The sequence below is a fragment of the Saccopteryx bilineata genome, chromosome 5 (assembly GCF_036850765.1).
Source record: "Saccopteryx bilineata isolate mSacBil1 chromosome 5, mSacBil1_pri_phased_curated, whole genome shotgun sequence".
Lineage (NCBI taxonomy): Eukaryota > Metazoa > Chordata > Mammalia > Chiroptera > Emballonuridae > Saccopteryx > Saccopteryx bilineata.
In genome coordinates this window covers 265,328,676-265,345,269 of record NC_089494.1, presented here as the reverse complement: position 1 = coordinate 265,345,269, position 16,594 = coordinate 265,328,676, and the positions used below count along the sequence as shown (strand labels likewise).

General features: G+C 52.0%; 1 protein-coding gene across 5 annotated transcripts in view; it reads left to right on the top strand.

The window, feature by feature from the left end:
- Window positions 1-329: 329 nt before the first annotated feature.
- Window positions 330-16,594, top strand: part of NSD2 (nuclear receptor binding SET domain protein 2) — a 70,447-nt gene continuing 54,182 nt past the window's right edge. For 3 of the 5 annotated variants that reach the window (XM_066232930.1, XM_066232934.1, XM_066232933.1), the window contains exons 1-2: window positions 330-538; window positions 15,635-16,265. In XM_066232930.1, the coding sequence (XP_066089027.1) occupies window positions 15,669-16,265 (597 nt within the window). In that variant the 5' untranslated portion in view covers window positions 330-538; window positions 15,635-15,668. Of the gene's footprint in view, window positions 539-6,595; window positions 6,711-15,634; window positions 16,266-16,594 lie in introns of those variants that run through there. The other 2 variants (XM_066232931.1, XM_066232932.1) reach the window with 2 other exon arrangements.

Here is a 16,594-nt window from a genome sequence, read left to right as displayed (position 1 = left end):
TTGGTCGCGCGCGGCCGTGACGTCATCACGCGCTTCTCGCTCCGTCCTCCACTTCTGGCTCCGAGCATCTCGGTTCAGCCGACGCCTGGCGCGCGCCCTGCGGAGCAGCGAGAGCGGGCGCGCCTTGGTGCTGGTGTGAGGCGGCTCGCGGGTCCCACGGCCCCGGCCCCGCGGCCCCGGCCCCGTGCGGCCCCCCCCCACACCCGGCCCGCGGCCGCCGCCCCGCCCCGCCCCGCTCGCCCGGCGCGGATTTGAAAACCCGGCCGCAGCCCGCGAGCGCGGCAGCCAATCAGCGGCGCGCACTTTCCCGCGGCTTCTGCGGCGGCGGCGGCCCGGCGGCGGCGGCTCTCGGGGCGGGCGGGCGGGAGCGCGGGGGCGGGGTCGGCGCCGCGCGCGGAGAGCCTCGGCCTGGCCGCGCTGCGCCCGCCGCCGCCCCCTCCCCTCCGCGGCCGGCCCTGCCTTCCCCGCGGCCCCGGCCCCTTCCCCGCCGCCGCCGGAGCTGAGAGCCGCCGCCGTCCGAGGATGCGACGCACCGCAGGTCACTGGGGCCGCCGGGCCGCCGCAGGCCTGAGGGCGGGACAGGGGTCCGGGCTGGGGGCGCGAGGGGACCGGGCGGTCACGGGGCGGCGGGCCGGCGCGGCCATGTTGGGCCTCCGCGGCGGCTGCACCTGTGCCGGCCTGCCGAGCCGGGCGGCCTTTGTTCGCGGCGGCGCCGAGCGAGCTGGGCCGCCGGCCTTTGTGAGACGCGGGCCGAGCCGGGGTCGGGCCGCGGCCGGGCGGTGGGAGGGGCGCGGCTGGGAGGCGCTTTTTTGTCTGCATTGGGTCCCTGCATGACAGTGGCGGGCGCCGGCCGTTGGTCCAGCGCGGGCGCCCGGGAGCCGTACTGGATCGGCCTTGGCAGGTGGCGGCGGGCGCCGGGTATGGGGGACCCCACCGGACGGTGGGGCGCTTGCCGCTCTCGGCCCCGCCTTGGCGACCCCGGTCCTCAGTCCTGGGGGGCGTACAAGGGGGGCCCCTGAGGCCTCAGGACGCCCTGAAACGCGTCCCCTGTCCGCGCGCTGGCTCGGCCCCCCCCTCCCCCCTCCACTGGCCAGGAGGGCGGTTTCAAATCGAGGCATTTAAAAAAAAAAGCTGGTCTTGACTTTGGGTGGAAGGAACGCGGACCCGTGGCAGCCTAATTCGTTAGTCTTTTCTCCCGGTGCCTCTGGACGTGAACAGTTTCAGATTTGACATTTCAGTGTAAACTTTGTAGCACAACGACGTGAATCATTTCCAGGCAGGTAGTAATTGGCGCCCTGGGGTGTGTGTGTGTAACAAAACCTTGAAGAGAGAGGACCAGTGAGACTCTGAATTGGGAGCAGGTTAGGGAAGTTCTTCACTGACAGCCCGCGCTCACACTTCAAGGCCTTGGCTTTTCAATGAGTTTAAACACGGAGATGTATGTTCCTTAATCTCTAACCAACTTGAACGCCTCTTGTTAGTACCACAGATCGGTTGTATCCAGTCTGTTTTAGGTACCTTTTAATATGGTTATCAAGATGGAAAATAAGCTATCCCATTTATGTGGTTGGGACTCTAACTCTTGTTTTCCAGAAGTGATTTAAGTCTCCTAGTTACATATTTAAATGTGAGGAGAGAAACAGTATTAACAAAAACCACAACTCCAAACAGGAACATGAAGGAAACAGTTCTGTGAGCACAGACATCACTTTCCTCATGTATCAGTGTCTGGTCCTGCACCCCACAACCAGCCCTGGTTCAAGTCTAAACTGCCGCCTGGAAGTGAGGAGGACTCATGCCTTAAGCACGATGGCTTTGAGTCATTTCCTTTCCTTTTCTTCCATTTTCTCAGACGCCCAGCAGCCTTCAGTTTGGGGCCAGTGGTTGCTAATGTGAGGGCTCACCACATGGTTGTGAGTTTGTGTAAGCTTTGTGAAGAACTCTGATCTATTTAGTATGAAAATCCTCCCCTCCTGGCTGCGTTGCTACCAGCTGAGGCTGGCCTCTGAGTCCAGCAGTAAACGTTCCATTTTAAGAACATCAGATAAGTAACTTCTTGAGTTTCAGAGACGGCTGGGCAGTTAGTTCCTCCTGTGTGTGCACATACATGAGAGGTTCGTGTGTAATGTGTAAACTTAAGAACTTGAAATTTGTGGAGACATACAGAGGAAAACGAGGTAAACAGGCCATCAGTTGTGGCTACTGGGCTTACATTTTTTATGCAGCTGATTTTACGCAGGGCTGTTGAAACAGTCTGGCTGAGGTATGAGGAAGCAAATGAAGAGTGAGTCAGAATTACAGGGGTTAGAGGCCCTGCGGCTGGGCTTCAAGTGTGTCCAGCCTTCCACCTACTCCATGTCCTCTCCTCCTCCAAGTAATCCAACCTTGAAAGGTTTACTCATATCGCAGAATGTAAATTAAAACTAATTAGTTACTTCCTCTTTTATGGTTTGGTGCTTCAGTGTAGAACATGTAAAAGTTGGTGGAATTAGATTTACTAAGAAGTGCTGATGAGAAGAAAGAAAACGCTAATAAAATGTGCGCAATGTGAGATACAGGGTTCTTGTCACCAGGCACACATAAAAGGATGTGCATAAATGATGGTGAGCCTGACCTGTGGTGGCACAGTGGATAATGTGGCACCCTGGAACGCTGAGGTCACCGGCTCAAAGCCCTCAATGAACAACTAAAGTGAAACAGCTATGAGTTGCTACTTCTCACTCCCTTGCCTCTCTCTCTCTGTAAAACCAATAAATAAAATCCTTAATAAATAAATAAGATGATGCCAAAAGGTCATCATCCAAATTTAAGTTCTTTGTCCTTTTTTATCTGGACAGATAATCTTTTAAAAAAATTGATTAGAGAGAACAAGGGAGAGAGAAATATATCAATTTTGTTGTTCTACTTATCTATGCAATCATTGGTTATTTCTTGTATGTGTACTGGCCGAGAATTGAACCCACTACCTTGTATGTATAGGGATGATGCTCTAACCAACTGAGCTACCTGGTCAGATAATCTTTCCAAGTAAAGGCTTTAATCAGCAGGAACTGAAGAAGCAGGCTCTAGAGTCACCTATTTGGTGTGCTGAGTTGTTGGTGTTTTTGTTTGGTGGACCACTTGGCTGTAGAATGTATGCAGGTTTGGACCAGCGTCTTAGTCATCTGAGCTTCACTCTTTTGCTGGACTACAATAAATGTGTCCTTCTTTGCCACATACTTGGTGCCCTCTCCTGACTCCATGCTTTTGTGTAGACTTTTGTTGGGTGTGGAACACTGCTAGTCCTTGCCTTTTGAGTACAGAGGACCCAGCCTTTTCATGGCTGCCTGTGACCTTTCTCCCCCGTTGGCTGAGCTCTTGGAGGTAGGAGGATGCTCATAGCCTCTGCGGGTGCCCCCTCATGGCAGGCACTCAGTAAAGGCTGAATTAATGGGCATAGGGTTTAGGATAAACAAACAACCCTTTTTAATGCCAGCATTCGGCCTGTTTGCCTCTCTTTTTTTATAAGTCATTTTGGAGCAAAAAGAGACCCTCTGGAAGAAGCTGAGTGTGGAAAGTAAGGGGCTGGCCCAAGGGCACCTTTCTTTAATCAGGGAGCCAAGAGTGTTTGCCAGCAGGCCTCTTTTCTTTCTTTTCTTTCTCATCATAGCTGACTCAAACATTAAACAAAAAATTATGAGCATGTAAGTACAACAGCAGAACAGACCTGTAACTTTCTCTTAGATGATGCAAGCATTGATGTTTCCACTGTACCTCTTGGTGTCACTGAGCAAGGTAAAAAATATAAAGTCTACAAAATACAAAAGCAAGAGGTGACATGGAAGTTCCAGAGGGTTAGGCTCATACTGTACAAGCTGTCTTTTACATGATTTGTTCATTTCTTTTTCAGGAAAGGTTATTTACAGTAAGCACTTGGGGGAGAACAAGACCGAAGTTGGTTACTGCAGGGACTCATCAGCATTTTGCGTCTGTCTGTGATTGCAGCGTAGCTGTTGAAGGAGTTGATTGATTTGATGAAATTTGGTTTGCTAGTTAAAAAAAAAATCAACACAGACCTCAGATTAGTGTTCTGGGGTCTGCCTTCCAAAAGCAAATGGCCAACGATGAGTTTGAAAGCATCTTAATTTCTGTAATACTTAATGGTTTTGACAAAACATACAAGGATAGAAACTGCAAAGTGTAGGTTGAGCTGAATACTGGCCTTTGCTAGCGGGTGTGTAGAGTGTTCTACTGGAAGGAGCTGGGGACCTCCATTTTTGTCTTAACTGGGTGTCATTAAAAGAGTTGAGGATGGCCCTATCTAGTTGGCTTAGCAGTAAAACATCAGCCTGGCATGTGGAAGTCCTGGGTTTGACTTCTGGTTAGGGGACACAGGAGAGGTGACCATCTGCTTCTCTATCCTCCCCTTTTCCCTTTCCCCTTCCCCCTTCTCTTTCTGTCTCTCTCTCTCTCTTTCTCTTTCTCTTTTTCCTCCACAGCCACAGCTTGAATGGTTTGAGCAAGTTGGCCCTGGGCACTGAGGATGGCTCCATGCCTCCACTTCATGCACTGAAATAGCTCTGTTGCTGATCAACGGAACAGTGGCCCAAGAGAGGCAGAGCATCACCCTGTAGGGGGCTTGCCGGGTGGATCCCGGTTGGGGTGCATGGGGGAGTCTGTCTCTCTGCCTCCTTGCTGTGCCACCTCTCACTTAATAATTTTTTTTTTAAGGGACAGAGAGAGAGACAGAGAGAGGGATAGACAGGGACAGACAGGAACGGAGAGAGATGAGAAGCATCAATTATCAGTTTTTCGTTACGAGTTACGACACTTTAGTTCATTGATTGCTTTCTCATATGTGCCTTGACTGCAGGCCTTTAGCAGACTGAGTAACCCCTTGCTTGAGCCAGCGACCTTGGGTCCAAGCTGGTGAGCTTTTTGCTCAAGCCATATGAGCCTGTGCTTAAGCTGGCAACCTTGGGGTCTCGAACCTGGGTCCTCCACATCCCAGTCTGATGCTCTATCCACTGCGCCACCACCTGGTCAGGTTTTCACTTAATAATAATAATAATAAAAAGAAAGTCGATGATGTGAATTCAGCTTATTCTGTTAGATGGTCTATAGCTACATCAGCAGTGTTTTCACATTTCAGTTACTTTTTCACATATGTTTTTGCTGCTGTGTTATGGAGGCCATCAGATCAGAAAGCATGTTTCTGACTCCAGAGTTACTGTCCTCAGTCAGTTCTGTGCACCTGGCCGGGTCTTTCTAAAATGTGCGTGTGATCCTGTGAGGCCCGCTCTTCAGGGATCCGCATTGTCCTTTGGGGTTCAAGACCAGCCTCACTGCATTTCTTCTTTTGCCCTCTCCTGACCTCTTAGCTCACCTCTGGCTCCCATGCTTGTCCCTTGGGCCTTTGCACGGTCAGTTTGCCCCTTCCCCCATCCCTGTACACACAGCCCCGTGCATATGTCGGCTCGGCTGGCTTCTCCTGTTCATTCCCCTCAGTTACTCTCAGCTTGTATGCCACGCCTAGGAAGCCACCCCGATTCCCTGCCCGCTTCGGGACTGCTCAGGGTGTGTCATCAGCACGTTGTCTCACCTACCTTGGGTGCTGTCCATGCTCACTCTGCTCCAGACACTCTGGCCCCTGACGAGCTACCCACAGCCACGTGGGCCTCAAGCTGTTGTCCTTGCTCTTCTGTTTGGACACCTCTGGGCACCTGCATGGCTTGGTCCTCTCCTGCCTTTACGTCTTCGCCCCAACTTTCCCTTCCTAGGCTTCTCCCCTGCCCCCCCTTATCTCTGGCACTCACCCCCTGCCCCAGCCCTTTCTCTCCTTGCAGCAGCTTCCTCTGACAGTCAGGTGTGTTTCTTATTTGTCCGTCTTCATGAATGCATTGAGGTGTCTGTAGGGCGAGTTGTTTGGTCCTCTTGGCTTTGATTGCTGTCATACCCCCAAGCTGTAGCGGTACTCGAGGGACTGTTTGAACGAATGGAGCCTCAGCCCCTTGTACTTTGTCCAAGATGTCCCAGAAGGGGTGTGGGTGATGAGGAGTGGCCTGAACATGCTTGCCCTGGTGTGAGGTGGGAAAAGTGTCACCTCACCATGGGCTGGTGACAGAGGTCGGAGGGAAGGCTCATGGACCAGTGCTAGAGAACAGTCGCCTTCCCAAGCACAGGGGTCAGGGTAGGAGGGATGGGCAGATACAAAAAGAATGGTGTCCATGGGCTGGGGTCAGCGTGGGGCTCAGTGAGGGGAGAGTGGGCCCTGGGGGCTTGGGTTCACAGTTTGCAGGATGGGTGGGCAGGGCGCCGTTCTCTTCTCACTGTGGACCAGTGGAGAAAGAAGGTGGGCCTAGCCTCTCATCTACTTCTGTTCTTCCCAGACAGAAGCTCTGAGCTCACCCTCCGGCCGAGAATGGGCCCTGGAGTTTTGCTGTCGGCCCGAAAGAGGAAACCCTAGATCGGGAGCGTGGTGTGTGGTCCTTGCATGCTTTTCTGGCTTCTGTGCCCGCTGGTCCTTGGTGCTGCTCTGAGATGTCATTGTGCTGCTGCCGCAGCTCTGCGAGGAGCGATGCTCCGTTTGGCTGTGCTGCCTCCTGAGCCGTCCTGGGGGCGTTGCTGGGCTCCCGCCGGCCCAGCCTCCTTTCTTTGTCAGTGCTGGGCCCTGTGGCGGCTGCATGTTGTGCAGACTCTTGCCTCCCTCTCTGGGTTGTGAGTTTTTCAAGGTGAGGACCCTCTGACTTGTCTTCTGGGCTTCCAGCAGAGCCCAGAGGCACTCAGTTAACAAGTGGAGATACTTTTGAGTCTTCTGTTTTCCTAAAGATTTTTATTTTGTAAATATGTGAATTCCTAGATTTTTTTAAGTTAAAATATGTTAGAAAAAAAAGGCTTCTGAGTTGCTACCCCCAAAAGATTTGAAGTCGAGGTGCCATGTGTGCAGAGCTTCTCCGTAAGTGGCTTTGAGCTGCAAATCTTCTTTTCCTCGTCTCATTGAATGCTCACAGCAGGAGACTGAATCCCAAAGATGTTAAGTAATGACCTGAAGTCACTGGGCTATAAGTGATTAGAGCTCCTGCAGGGCCCAGCCTCCCCCGTTCTGGGCCCGGGGGCTTACTGCTCTGCCTCTCAGGGGACGTTTTAACAGACTATCTGTCCTGGAATACGAGGTGGGCCATCATATTTATTGATTTATTTTTAAGAGAGAGACAGGCCTGACCTGTGGTGGCGCAGTGGATAAAACGTCGACCTGGAAATGCTGAGGTTGCCAGTTCGAAACCCTGGGCTTGCCTGGTCAAGGCACATATGGGAGTTGATGCTTCTAGCTCCTCCCCCTTCTCTCTCTCTCTGTGTCTCTCTCTCTCCCTCTCTCTGTCCTCTCTAAGAATAAATAAATAAAAAATTAAAAAAAGAGAGAGACAGACAGAGAGGAAGGGAGAAGAGAGATGAGAAGCATCAACTTGCTGTTGCACACTTTAATCACTTTAATTGCTTTCTCATATGTGCCTTGATGGGCTGGGGGCGGCTCCAGCTGAGCCACTGACCCCTTGCTCATGTCAGCGACCTTTGGGCTCAAGCCAGCAACCATGGGGTCATGTCTGTGACCCCATGCTCAAGCCGGCGACTTCAGGGTTTTGAACCTGGGTCCTCAGCATCCCAGGCTGATGCTCTGTCCACTGCACCACTGCTTGGTCAGGCCTGTCTTTTTGTTAGTAGGCACTGTACTTCTGACTATCAGCTATGTCCTTGTCCCATGGAGTTTACAGAACTGTGAAGATATCACTTTTTTTTAAAAAAATTTATTTATTAATTTTTTAAATTCATTTTTAGAGAGGAGAGAGAGAGGGAGAGAGAGAGACAAAGAGGGAGAGAGAGGAGAGACAGAGAGAGAGAAGGGGGAGGAGCTGAAGCATCAACTCCCATATATGCCTTGACCAGGAAAGCCCAGGGTTTCAGAATATCACATTTTTGAAGAACCCGTGAAATGGGCTCGCCAAATGATTGAACCTGAATCTTTATGGCTAGCAACCAATTTACAGGAAGTACAGGGAGAAAGGAACACATTAACCACTCACTGCAGGATTGCCATTAGCGTAACTGAGAACATAGGAACCAGAAGACCAGTCACCTGGTTTGGTCACCAAGGAGGGAGGAGGATCTGTGGATAGGAGGTGGGAGGCATGTCACTAGCTGCCCTCTGCAGGGTTTGTTGTTGGCACCAAGACAAGGCTAGTTACAGACACAGCGAAACAAAATGCCACTCTGTTACTTGGGACAGAAATTAGAACACTCACTAGATTTGCTAGTAAGGGATTCTAATTTTTTTAGCTCCCATAGTGGTTTTGTTGTGCTGAAGAAAAGAATCTGTCCCTTTTAGAGATGCCTACAGATCTTCACCGATGAGGTGAGGCACCATCTGTGTGCTTCATGCGTCTGTGAGGGGAGCAGTGAGTGTGTGGCTGGATCAGGCCGGCATGGGTCGATGGTGGCATGGGTATGCAGGATTCTACGTAGTTTATCCACCGTTGCATGTGTTCAGAACTCTGCAGAACAAAAGAAAGCCAAGAAGGAACGATGGGGGTGTCTAGGGCGATTCTCCCTAACTGGGGACCGGGTAGTGCTGGATGGAGCAGGGCAGTGCTTGAGCTGGTGGGCATGAGTATTGCACATGCAGGCACAGCCTATGCAGAGACCCTGGGTAAGGGCAGAATTTGGCTGGACCAGCGGGGGGGGGGGGGGGGGGGGGGGGGACGACGACAAGGGGGAGGGAGCAGTGGGAGGTTCTTGCAGGAAGGGCGTGTGTGAATGTGAGTGACGAGGCTCTGTCTGCTCTGGACAGCACATGCTTCAGTCCTCTGTAGAGCTGTTGATGGATTAGGGTCCACTGAGGAGTGGGTACAGGAGACCGGTCTGTGGATACCATCTGTTCAGGTTAGAATCTTGCAGTTGACCCTGATTTGGGTAGGATTGCCCCCTTGATACTTTGTGTGGCCACATGATTTCTGTGGACAATGAAAAGGGACGTATTGCTTCTGAGTGAAAGCTATAGGAGACATGTGCCTTATCACACACTCTTTCTGTCTTTTTTAAAAAATTAATTAATTATTTTTTTACAGAGACAGTGAGTCAGAGAGAGGGATAGACAGGGACAGACAGACAGGAACAGAGAGAGATGAGAAGCATCAATCATTAGTTTTTCACTGCGCGTTGCAACACCTTAGTTGTTCATTGATTGCTTTCTCATACGTGCCTTGACTGCGGGCCTTCAGCAGACTGAGTGACCCCTTGCTGGAGCCAGCGACCTTGGGTTCAAGCTGGTGGACTTTTGCTCAAACCAGATGAGCCCACACTCAAGCTGGCGACCTTGGGGTCTCGAACCTGGGTCCTCTGCATCCCAGTCCAACGCTCTATCCACTGCGCCACTGCCTAGTCAGGCCACTCTTTCTGTCTTTTTTTTTTTTTTTTTTTCCATGTTTTTTTTTTTTTTTTTTTTTGCATTTTTCTGAAGCTAGAAACAGGGAGAGACAGTCAGACTCCCGCATGCGCCCGACCGGGATCCACCCGGCACGCCCACCAGGGGCGACGCTCTGTCCACCAGGGGGCGATGCTCTGCCCATCCTGGGCGTCGCCATGTTGCGACCCTCCTGGGTGTTGCCATGTTGCGACCAGAGCCACTCTAGCGCCTGGGGCAGAGGCCACAGAGCCATCCCCAGCGCCCGGGCCATCCTTGCTCCAATGGAGCCCCGGCTGCGGGAGGGGAAGAGAGAGACAGAGAGGAAGGCGCGGCAGAGGGGTGGAGAAGCAAATGGGCGCTTCTCCTATGTGCCCTGGCCGGGAATCGAACCCGGGTCCTCCGCACGCTAGGCCGACGCTCTACCGCTGAGCCAACCGGCCAGGGCCTCTTTCTGTCTTTTTGTGAAAGCACGCATGTGTACTCTGAGCAAGGAAGATACCTTTGGGTTGAGCCAAGCAACAGCTGATTGCTGTGGGGCTTGATACTGCACCCTAACCTAGTGCAGTGGTTCTCAAAGTCTGGTCCCCTGGGAACTTGTTAGAAAGGCAGACTCTCAGCCCCCCCCCCCCACTACTGAATCACGAGCTCTGGATGGGGCCCAGCAGTTGTGTGGTGCTGAGCCTGCGCCTGGCGCTGATGGCCTCAGCACTGAGAGCCCCTGTCTGCCAGTTTGTTGATTGATAAACCAGTGGGGAGACTGTTTGTCCTGGAGAAAGATGGTGGTGATGGGCCAGCACTGACGACGTGGTGGGGAGAGAAGTGCAGCCAAACTGACCAGCCTATTGTTTGGGCTCTGAGAGACGCTGGGTTGGGGGGGAGGGGTCAATGATGGCCCCTAGTTTTTCCTTTCCTGTCTTTTCCCCATTTCCCCACCTCTCTGCCCTCTAGAGGGCAGCCATTTACTCTCTGTATCTGTGAGTCTTTCTGTTTCATGGTGTTTATTCATTTGTGGGGGGATTGTTTTTAATTTTTTTTTTAGATTCTACTTGTAAGAAAAAATTATATGGCATTTGTCTTTCTGTGTCTGACTTATTTCACTTAGCATAGTACCCTCTAGGTCCGTTTATGTTTTTGCTGGTGGCAGAATTTCATTCTTTATTATTGCTGAGTAGTATTCCATTATATGTGTACCACAGCTTTTTTATCCAGTCATCCATCGAAGGACACTTAGGTTGATTCCATGTCTTGGTTATTGTGAAGAATGCTGCAGTGAACATAAGGGTGCATGTGTCTTTTTATTTTTTTATTTTTTTTAATTCATTTTTAGAGAGGAGAGGGAGAGAGAGAGAGAGAGAGAAGGGGGGAGGAACTAGAAGCATCAACTCCCATATGTGCCTTGACCAGGCAAGCCCAGGGTTTTGAACTGGCGACCTCAGCGTTTCCAGGTCGATGCTTTATCCACTGTGCCACCACAGGTCAGGCTGCATGTGTCTTTTTGAATTAGTGTTTTGAGATTCTTTGGCTAAACCCAGAAGTGGATTCACAGTTCCATTTTTAATTTCTTGAGGAATCTCCACACTGTTTTCCACAGTGGCTGCACCAGCTGCATCCCCCAGCAGTGCAGGGGGTTTGCCTTTCTCCACACCCTCACAGTACTTGTTTGTTGATTTATTGATTAGCCATGCTGGCAGCTGTGAGGTGGTAGGTGGTTGTGGTTTGATTTGCATTTCTCTGATGATAAGTGATTTTGGGCACCTTTTCATTTGTCTGTTGGCCATCTGTGTGTCCTCTTTGGAAAAATGTGTGTTCAGGTCTTTGATAATTTTCTAAGTCTTCTATTTCTGTTTAGAACTCCTATTATGTAGATGTTTCATTAGCATGATCTTTATATCTTTTTCTTTTTTTTCCTCTCTTCCCCCTCCCTCCCTCCTTTCTTCTTCCTCTCCCTTTGGCAAGACTGTAGGACATGGGCCCTGGCCGGTTGGCTCAGTGGTAGAGCGCCGGCCTGGCGTGCAGGAGTCTCGGATTCGATTCCCGGCCAGGGCACACAGGAGAAGCGCCCATCTGCTTCTCCACCCCTCCCTCTCTCCTTCCTCTCTGTCTCTCTCTTCCCCACCCGCAACTGAAGCTCCATTGGAGCAAAGATGGCCCAGGCGCTGGGGATAGCTCTGTGGCCTCTGCCTCAGGCGCTAGAATGGCTCTGGATGCAACAGAGCGACGCCCCAGAGGGGCAGAACATCACTCCCTGGTGGGCGTGCCGGGTGGATCCCAGTCGGGTGCATGCGGGAGTCTGTCTGACTGCCTCCCGTTTCCAGCTTCGGAAAAATGAAAAAAAAAAAAAAAAAAGACTGTAGGACATGGATGCTATCTGGGTGCCTTCTTTTGTCCCCTAGCAGTAGGGGGATGCTATTATAACATGCTATAATTTATAGTTATTTTGGGAATATTTTTACATTTTTGTAATGTTCCTTTAAACATCTAGAGAAAATCTTTAGCCTGACCAGGCAGTGGCGCAGTGGATAGAGTATCAGCCTGGGACACTGAGGACCTAGTTTGAAACCCCAAGGTTGCTGGCTTGGGCCCAAAGATTGCTGGCTGTAGCAAGGGGTCACTGGCTCAGCTGGAGCCCCTGCCCAAGTCAAGTCATGTATGAGAAAACAATCAATGAACAACTAAAGTGCTGCAACAATGAGTTGATGCTTCTCATCTCTCTCCTGTCTCTCTCTCTCTCTCCCCCTCTCTCTCTTGCTAAAAAAACAAACAAACAGAAAACACTTTAACTAGATAATGTATTCCCATGCCTCAGAGTTAGAGGGTAGCGTGACAGTCCCCTGGACCCCGGCCCAGCCCCTGCCACCACCCCGAGCTGCAGTGGGTGTTGAGAGACACTGGGCTGGCGGGTACGCTCCAGCCTTGCCCGGGGGTTCTTGGGATTTCTCTCACTTCTCTCATTGCGTGTTTCTTTGAGTTCCCAGTTTTCTTTTGCTCTTAAGTTCTTGTCTCAGTAAGTTTCTTTGGGTGCCTGGTCGTCCTCCGTGGAGGGCTCCAGGAGCCAAGGGAAGGTCGGTGTCTGCCGGGGCTGTCCTCTGGGCTCTGCAGGGCGCTCACCACTGGCCTTGCAAGGCGCCTTCCCACTCCGGGCGCTGCTCCGCGTCCAGGTCCCAGCACTGAGCTGTCGCGCAGCTGGCCCACTGGCTGCCTGGCTGTGTGGGGCGTGGACTTCAGGCCAGTCCCTCCCCAGCCCCAAGCCCCTGTCTTTGTGGCAGGTGACCCTGATGTTGCAGGGAACTGTCATGCTGCTGGGAGTGTGTTTCAGACAGAAAAAAGGTTCTCACAGATACGTGAGTGATGCAGATTCATGTGTAGTCCCTGTCCATTCGATGACATGAGGATTTAAGAATGAGGTAAAATTCAATAACATAAAATTCACCATTTAAACCATTTTAAAGCTTATAATTTGGTGAGTTTTTTAGTAAGTTCTCAGCATTGCATACTGTCACCACTGATTCCAGAATATCCCCATCGTCCTGGGAAGGAGCCTTGTGATCCTCACCCCAGCCCCTGGCAGCCACCATCCCGCCCTCTCTGTGGACGTGACTGTTCCCAGCATTTTGTGTGAGCGGCGTCCTGTACTCCTGGCCTGTGTTGACTTCTTTCCCCCAGCTTCATGCTTCCCAGCTCCATCCGGCTATGACGCATCTGTGCCCCACTCCTGTCTACGGCCGCTCAGTGCCCTGCTCTGGGGGTGGGTGACGTTCCTTGTGTCCACTTATCCATTGTTGGACATGCACTTGTTTTTGCTTTTATGAATAATGTTGCTGTGAAGGTTCATGCGTGTGTTTTTAAATTTTATTTTAATATTTTTAGCAGGAGAGAGACAGGAAGGAAAGAATGAATGAAGGAAGGAAGGAAAGAAGGAAAGAAAGAAGGAAGGAAAGAAGGAAAGGAGGGAGGGAGTGATGAGATAAGAAGCATCAATTCCTAGTTGCATCACTTAAAAGTTGTTCATTGATTGCTTCTCATATGTGCATATCTTTTTTTTTCTGAAGCTGGAAACGGGAAGAGACAGTCAGACAGACTCCCGCATGTGCCCGACCGGGATCCACCTGGCACGCCCACCAGGGGCGACGCTCTGCCCATCCGGGGGTGATGCTCTGCCCCTCCGGGGCGTTGCTCTGCCATGACCAGAGCCACTCTAATGCCTGGGGCAGCGGCCAAGGAGCCATCTCCAGTGCCCGGGCCATCTTTGCTCCAATGGAGCCTTGGCTGCGGGAGGGGAAGAGAGAGACAGAGAGGAAGGGGGGGGGTGGAGAAGCAAATGGGCACTTCTCCTATGTACCCTGGCCGGGAATCGAACCCAGGTCCCCTGCACGCCAGGCCGACGCTCTACCGCTGAGCCAACCGGCCAGGGCCTCATATGTGCATATCTTGACCGGGGGCTCAGGCCAAGCCAGTGACCCCTTGCTCATCCCAGCGATCTCAGGCTCAAGCCGGTGATCATGGGATCACATCTGTAATCCCACACACAAGCCAGGGACCCAACACTCAAGCTGGTGAGCCTGCACTCAAGCCAGCAACCTTGGGTTTCGAACCTGGTGCTGGTCTACAGGGTCCCAGGTCCATGCTCTATCTACTGCGCCACCGCCTGGCTTTGTGTGTTTGTTTTGTTCTTTAGATTCTACACATAAGGGTGATGATATGTGTGACTTATTTCACCTCTATGTCCATCCAATGCTAGGAGTTTGTTCCTTTTTTATGGCTGAGTAATATTCCATTCCATATACCACATCTTTATCCACTCGTCTATGGATGGGCTCTTGGGTGGCTTCCATCTCTTGGCTATTGTAAATAATACTGCAATAAAAGTAGGGGTGCACTTGACCTGTGGTGCAGTGGAGAAAGCATTGACCTGGAAGGCTGAGGTCGGTTGCCAGTTTGAAACCCTGGGCTTGCTTAGTCAAGGCACAGATGAGACGCAACCAATGAACAACTAAAGTGAATCAACTATGAGTTGCTACTTCTGGCTCTCTGTCCCTCTCTTTCCTCTCTCTGTAAAATCAGTAAATGAAATCTTAAAAAAAAAATTTTTCCAGACAAGCTAACTGTCACTGGGGAGCCCGGTTGCTCCCAGTTGAGAACGGCCACTCTGCGTGGCTGTGGCTCCAGGCCTTGCTGTCACCTCCGCAGTCTGGTGCTTCTGCTGTCCCCCCTTGGAGGGCCTCACTGGTGGCCTCACAGGGTGCTCTTGGTGGGTGATCTCCCTGCTGGTTTGGGTGCCTGCCTGTACCTTGACTAGCTGCTCCTTGGGGTTTTGGTGCCCTCGGGGACTATAGCTGGACAGTGAAGACCCTGCATTATGACAGTGTGGCCAGAGGGGTCTCACACGTGGGCCCAGTGATCAGTGTGCACATGGCCGGTTGTACACATTAGGGCCCAGCAATTGCCCTTGGCAAAGTTTTCTTCAGGTGGTAACTTTGTCCAGTTTACGGCCACTCCTGTCATGGCCTTTAGTTTGGGCCGAGGCAGGGCTGGGTTGGGATGGGGATGGGGTTGTGGCCAGGCCCCCGCCAGGACGGACGCATGCTGCTGTCTCCCTTTCTGCCTTGGCTCTCCCCATCACTGAAGTGTGCCAGGCACAGAGCGGCTGGTTTTCCACTCTGCTGACCAGGTGACCGGCTCACGGCGCGGAACCTCTGCCTGGGGCCGCAGGGGGACAGGCCTGGCTCTGTGCTCCGGGCAGGGGGTGGTGGCATCTCTCTGAGGAACATAAGGCAGGTCAGGTGATGTGTCCACCACCACATCGCTTACGAGGTCGTGGCCCAACCTGCCTGGCTTTTGTGTTCTGTTCCTTAAAGGCTGCTCCAGTTCTTTTTTTTTGCTTTGTGATTTTGTGTCATTTTTATGGTATTAGAACTGCCTTCTGTGATCTAAATCATTATACACCAATGGTTTTCAACCGCTGGTCTGTGGGCTGGTGCTGATCTACCAGGTGTTTCGTGCCAGTTCGTGAGAGAGTTAACCACCCTGACACTGTATGAAGTTAGCTCTTTTGCGGGCCGGCAGTTGAGAACCACTGCAGTACATCATAAACTGGCTCAGAAAAAAAACCCCAAAACCCACAACATTGTAGAGATGTTGGTGCACGCATTTAGGTTTTAAATGTAACACCTTTCTTTCTTTCTTTGTTTTTCCTCATAGTGTAGGGTTCTGAGGACAAAAGCATCTGGACTGAATGGAATTTAGCATCAAAAAAAGTCCTCTTTCCGTTGAGAAAGTGGTGAAGTACATGAGGATGAAGCAGGCACCGGAGATGCTGGGCGGCACCAACGGGAAGGCCCCAAGCTGTGAAGTGAACCGCGAGTGCTCCGTGCTCCTGGGCAAAGGCCCGCTCTCCGCGGGGCTGCAGGAGGGCGTCATGCAGAAGTTCAACGGCCACGACACGCTCCCCTTTCTCCCGGCAGAGAAGCTGAAAGACCTGACCTCCCGCGTCTTCAATGGAGAACCCGGTGCTCATGATGCCAAACTGCGTTTTGAGTCCCAGGAGACGAAAGGGGCCGGGACCCCGCCTAACACTACCCCCATCAAAAATGGCTCTCCAGAAATCAAACTGAAAATCACCAAGACGTACATGAATGGGAAACCTCTCTTCGAGTCTTCCATCTGTGGGGACGGTGCTACAGCCGTGTCCCAGTCAGAGGAGAATGGACAGAACCCAGAGAGTAAGGCGAGGAGGAGCCGGAAGAGGAGCATCAAGTATGACTCTTTCCTGGAGCAGGGCCTTGTGGAAGCAGCTCTGGTGTCCGAGGCCTCGAGCCCCTCAGACAGAAAGGTACTCACGGGGGTTCTGCCTGGGGTGGGGCCGCACAGCAGCCAGCCCATGACCCATGACCCCTGACCCGTGCCCGGGAGAGCTCCCAGGGACAGCGCCCTGTGTTTGGTGGCTGCAGGGGTGGGGACAGTGCTGCTGAGAGGGCTGGGCTGTGGCGTGGGCCCTGGCTCCAGGACCCAGCATGGCCTCTTTTAGGGCTCCCAGCAGGCTGCTGAGCCTGTTCTGAGGCCCAAAGAGGTCAGCTAAATATTTAAGGTTAAAATGATAAAAAGAGGTCAGATCAGTTTCTGAACCCAGGTGTGGGCAGTTCCAGACCTTCTGGCGATACT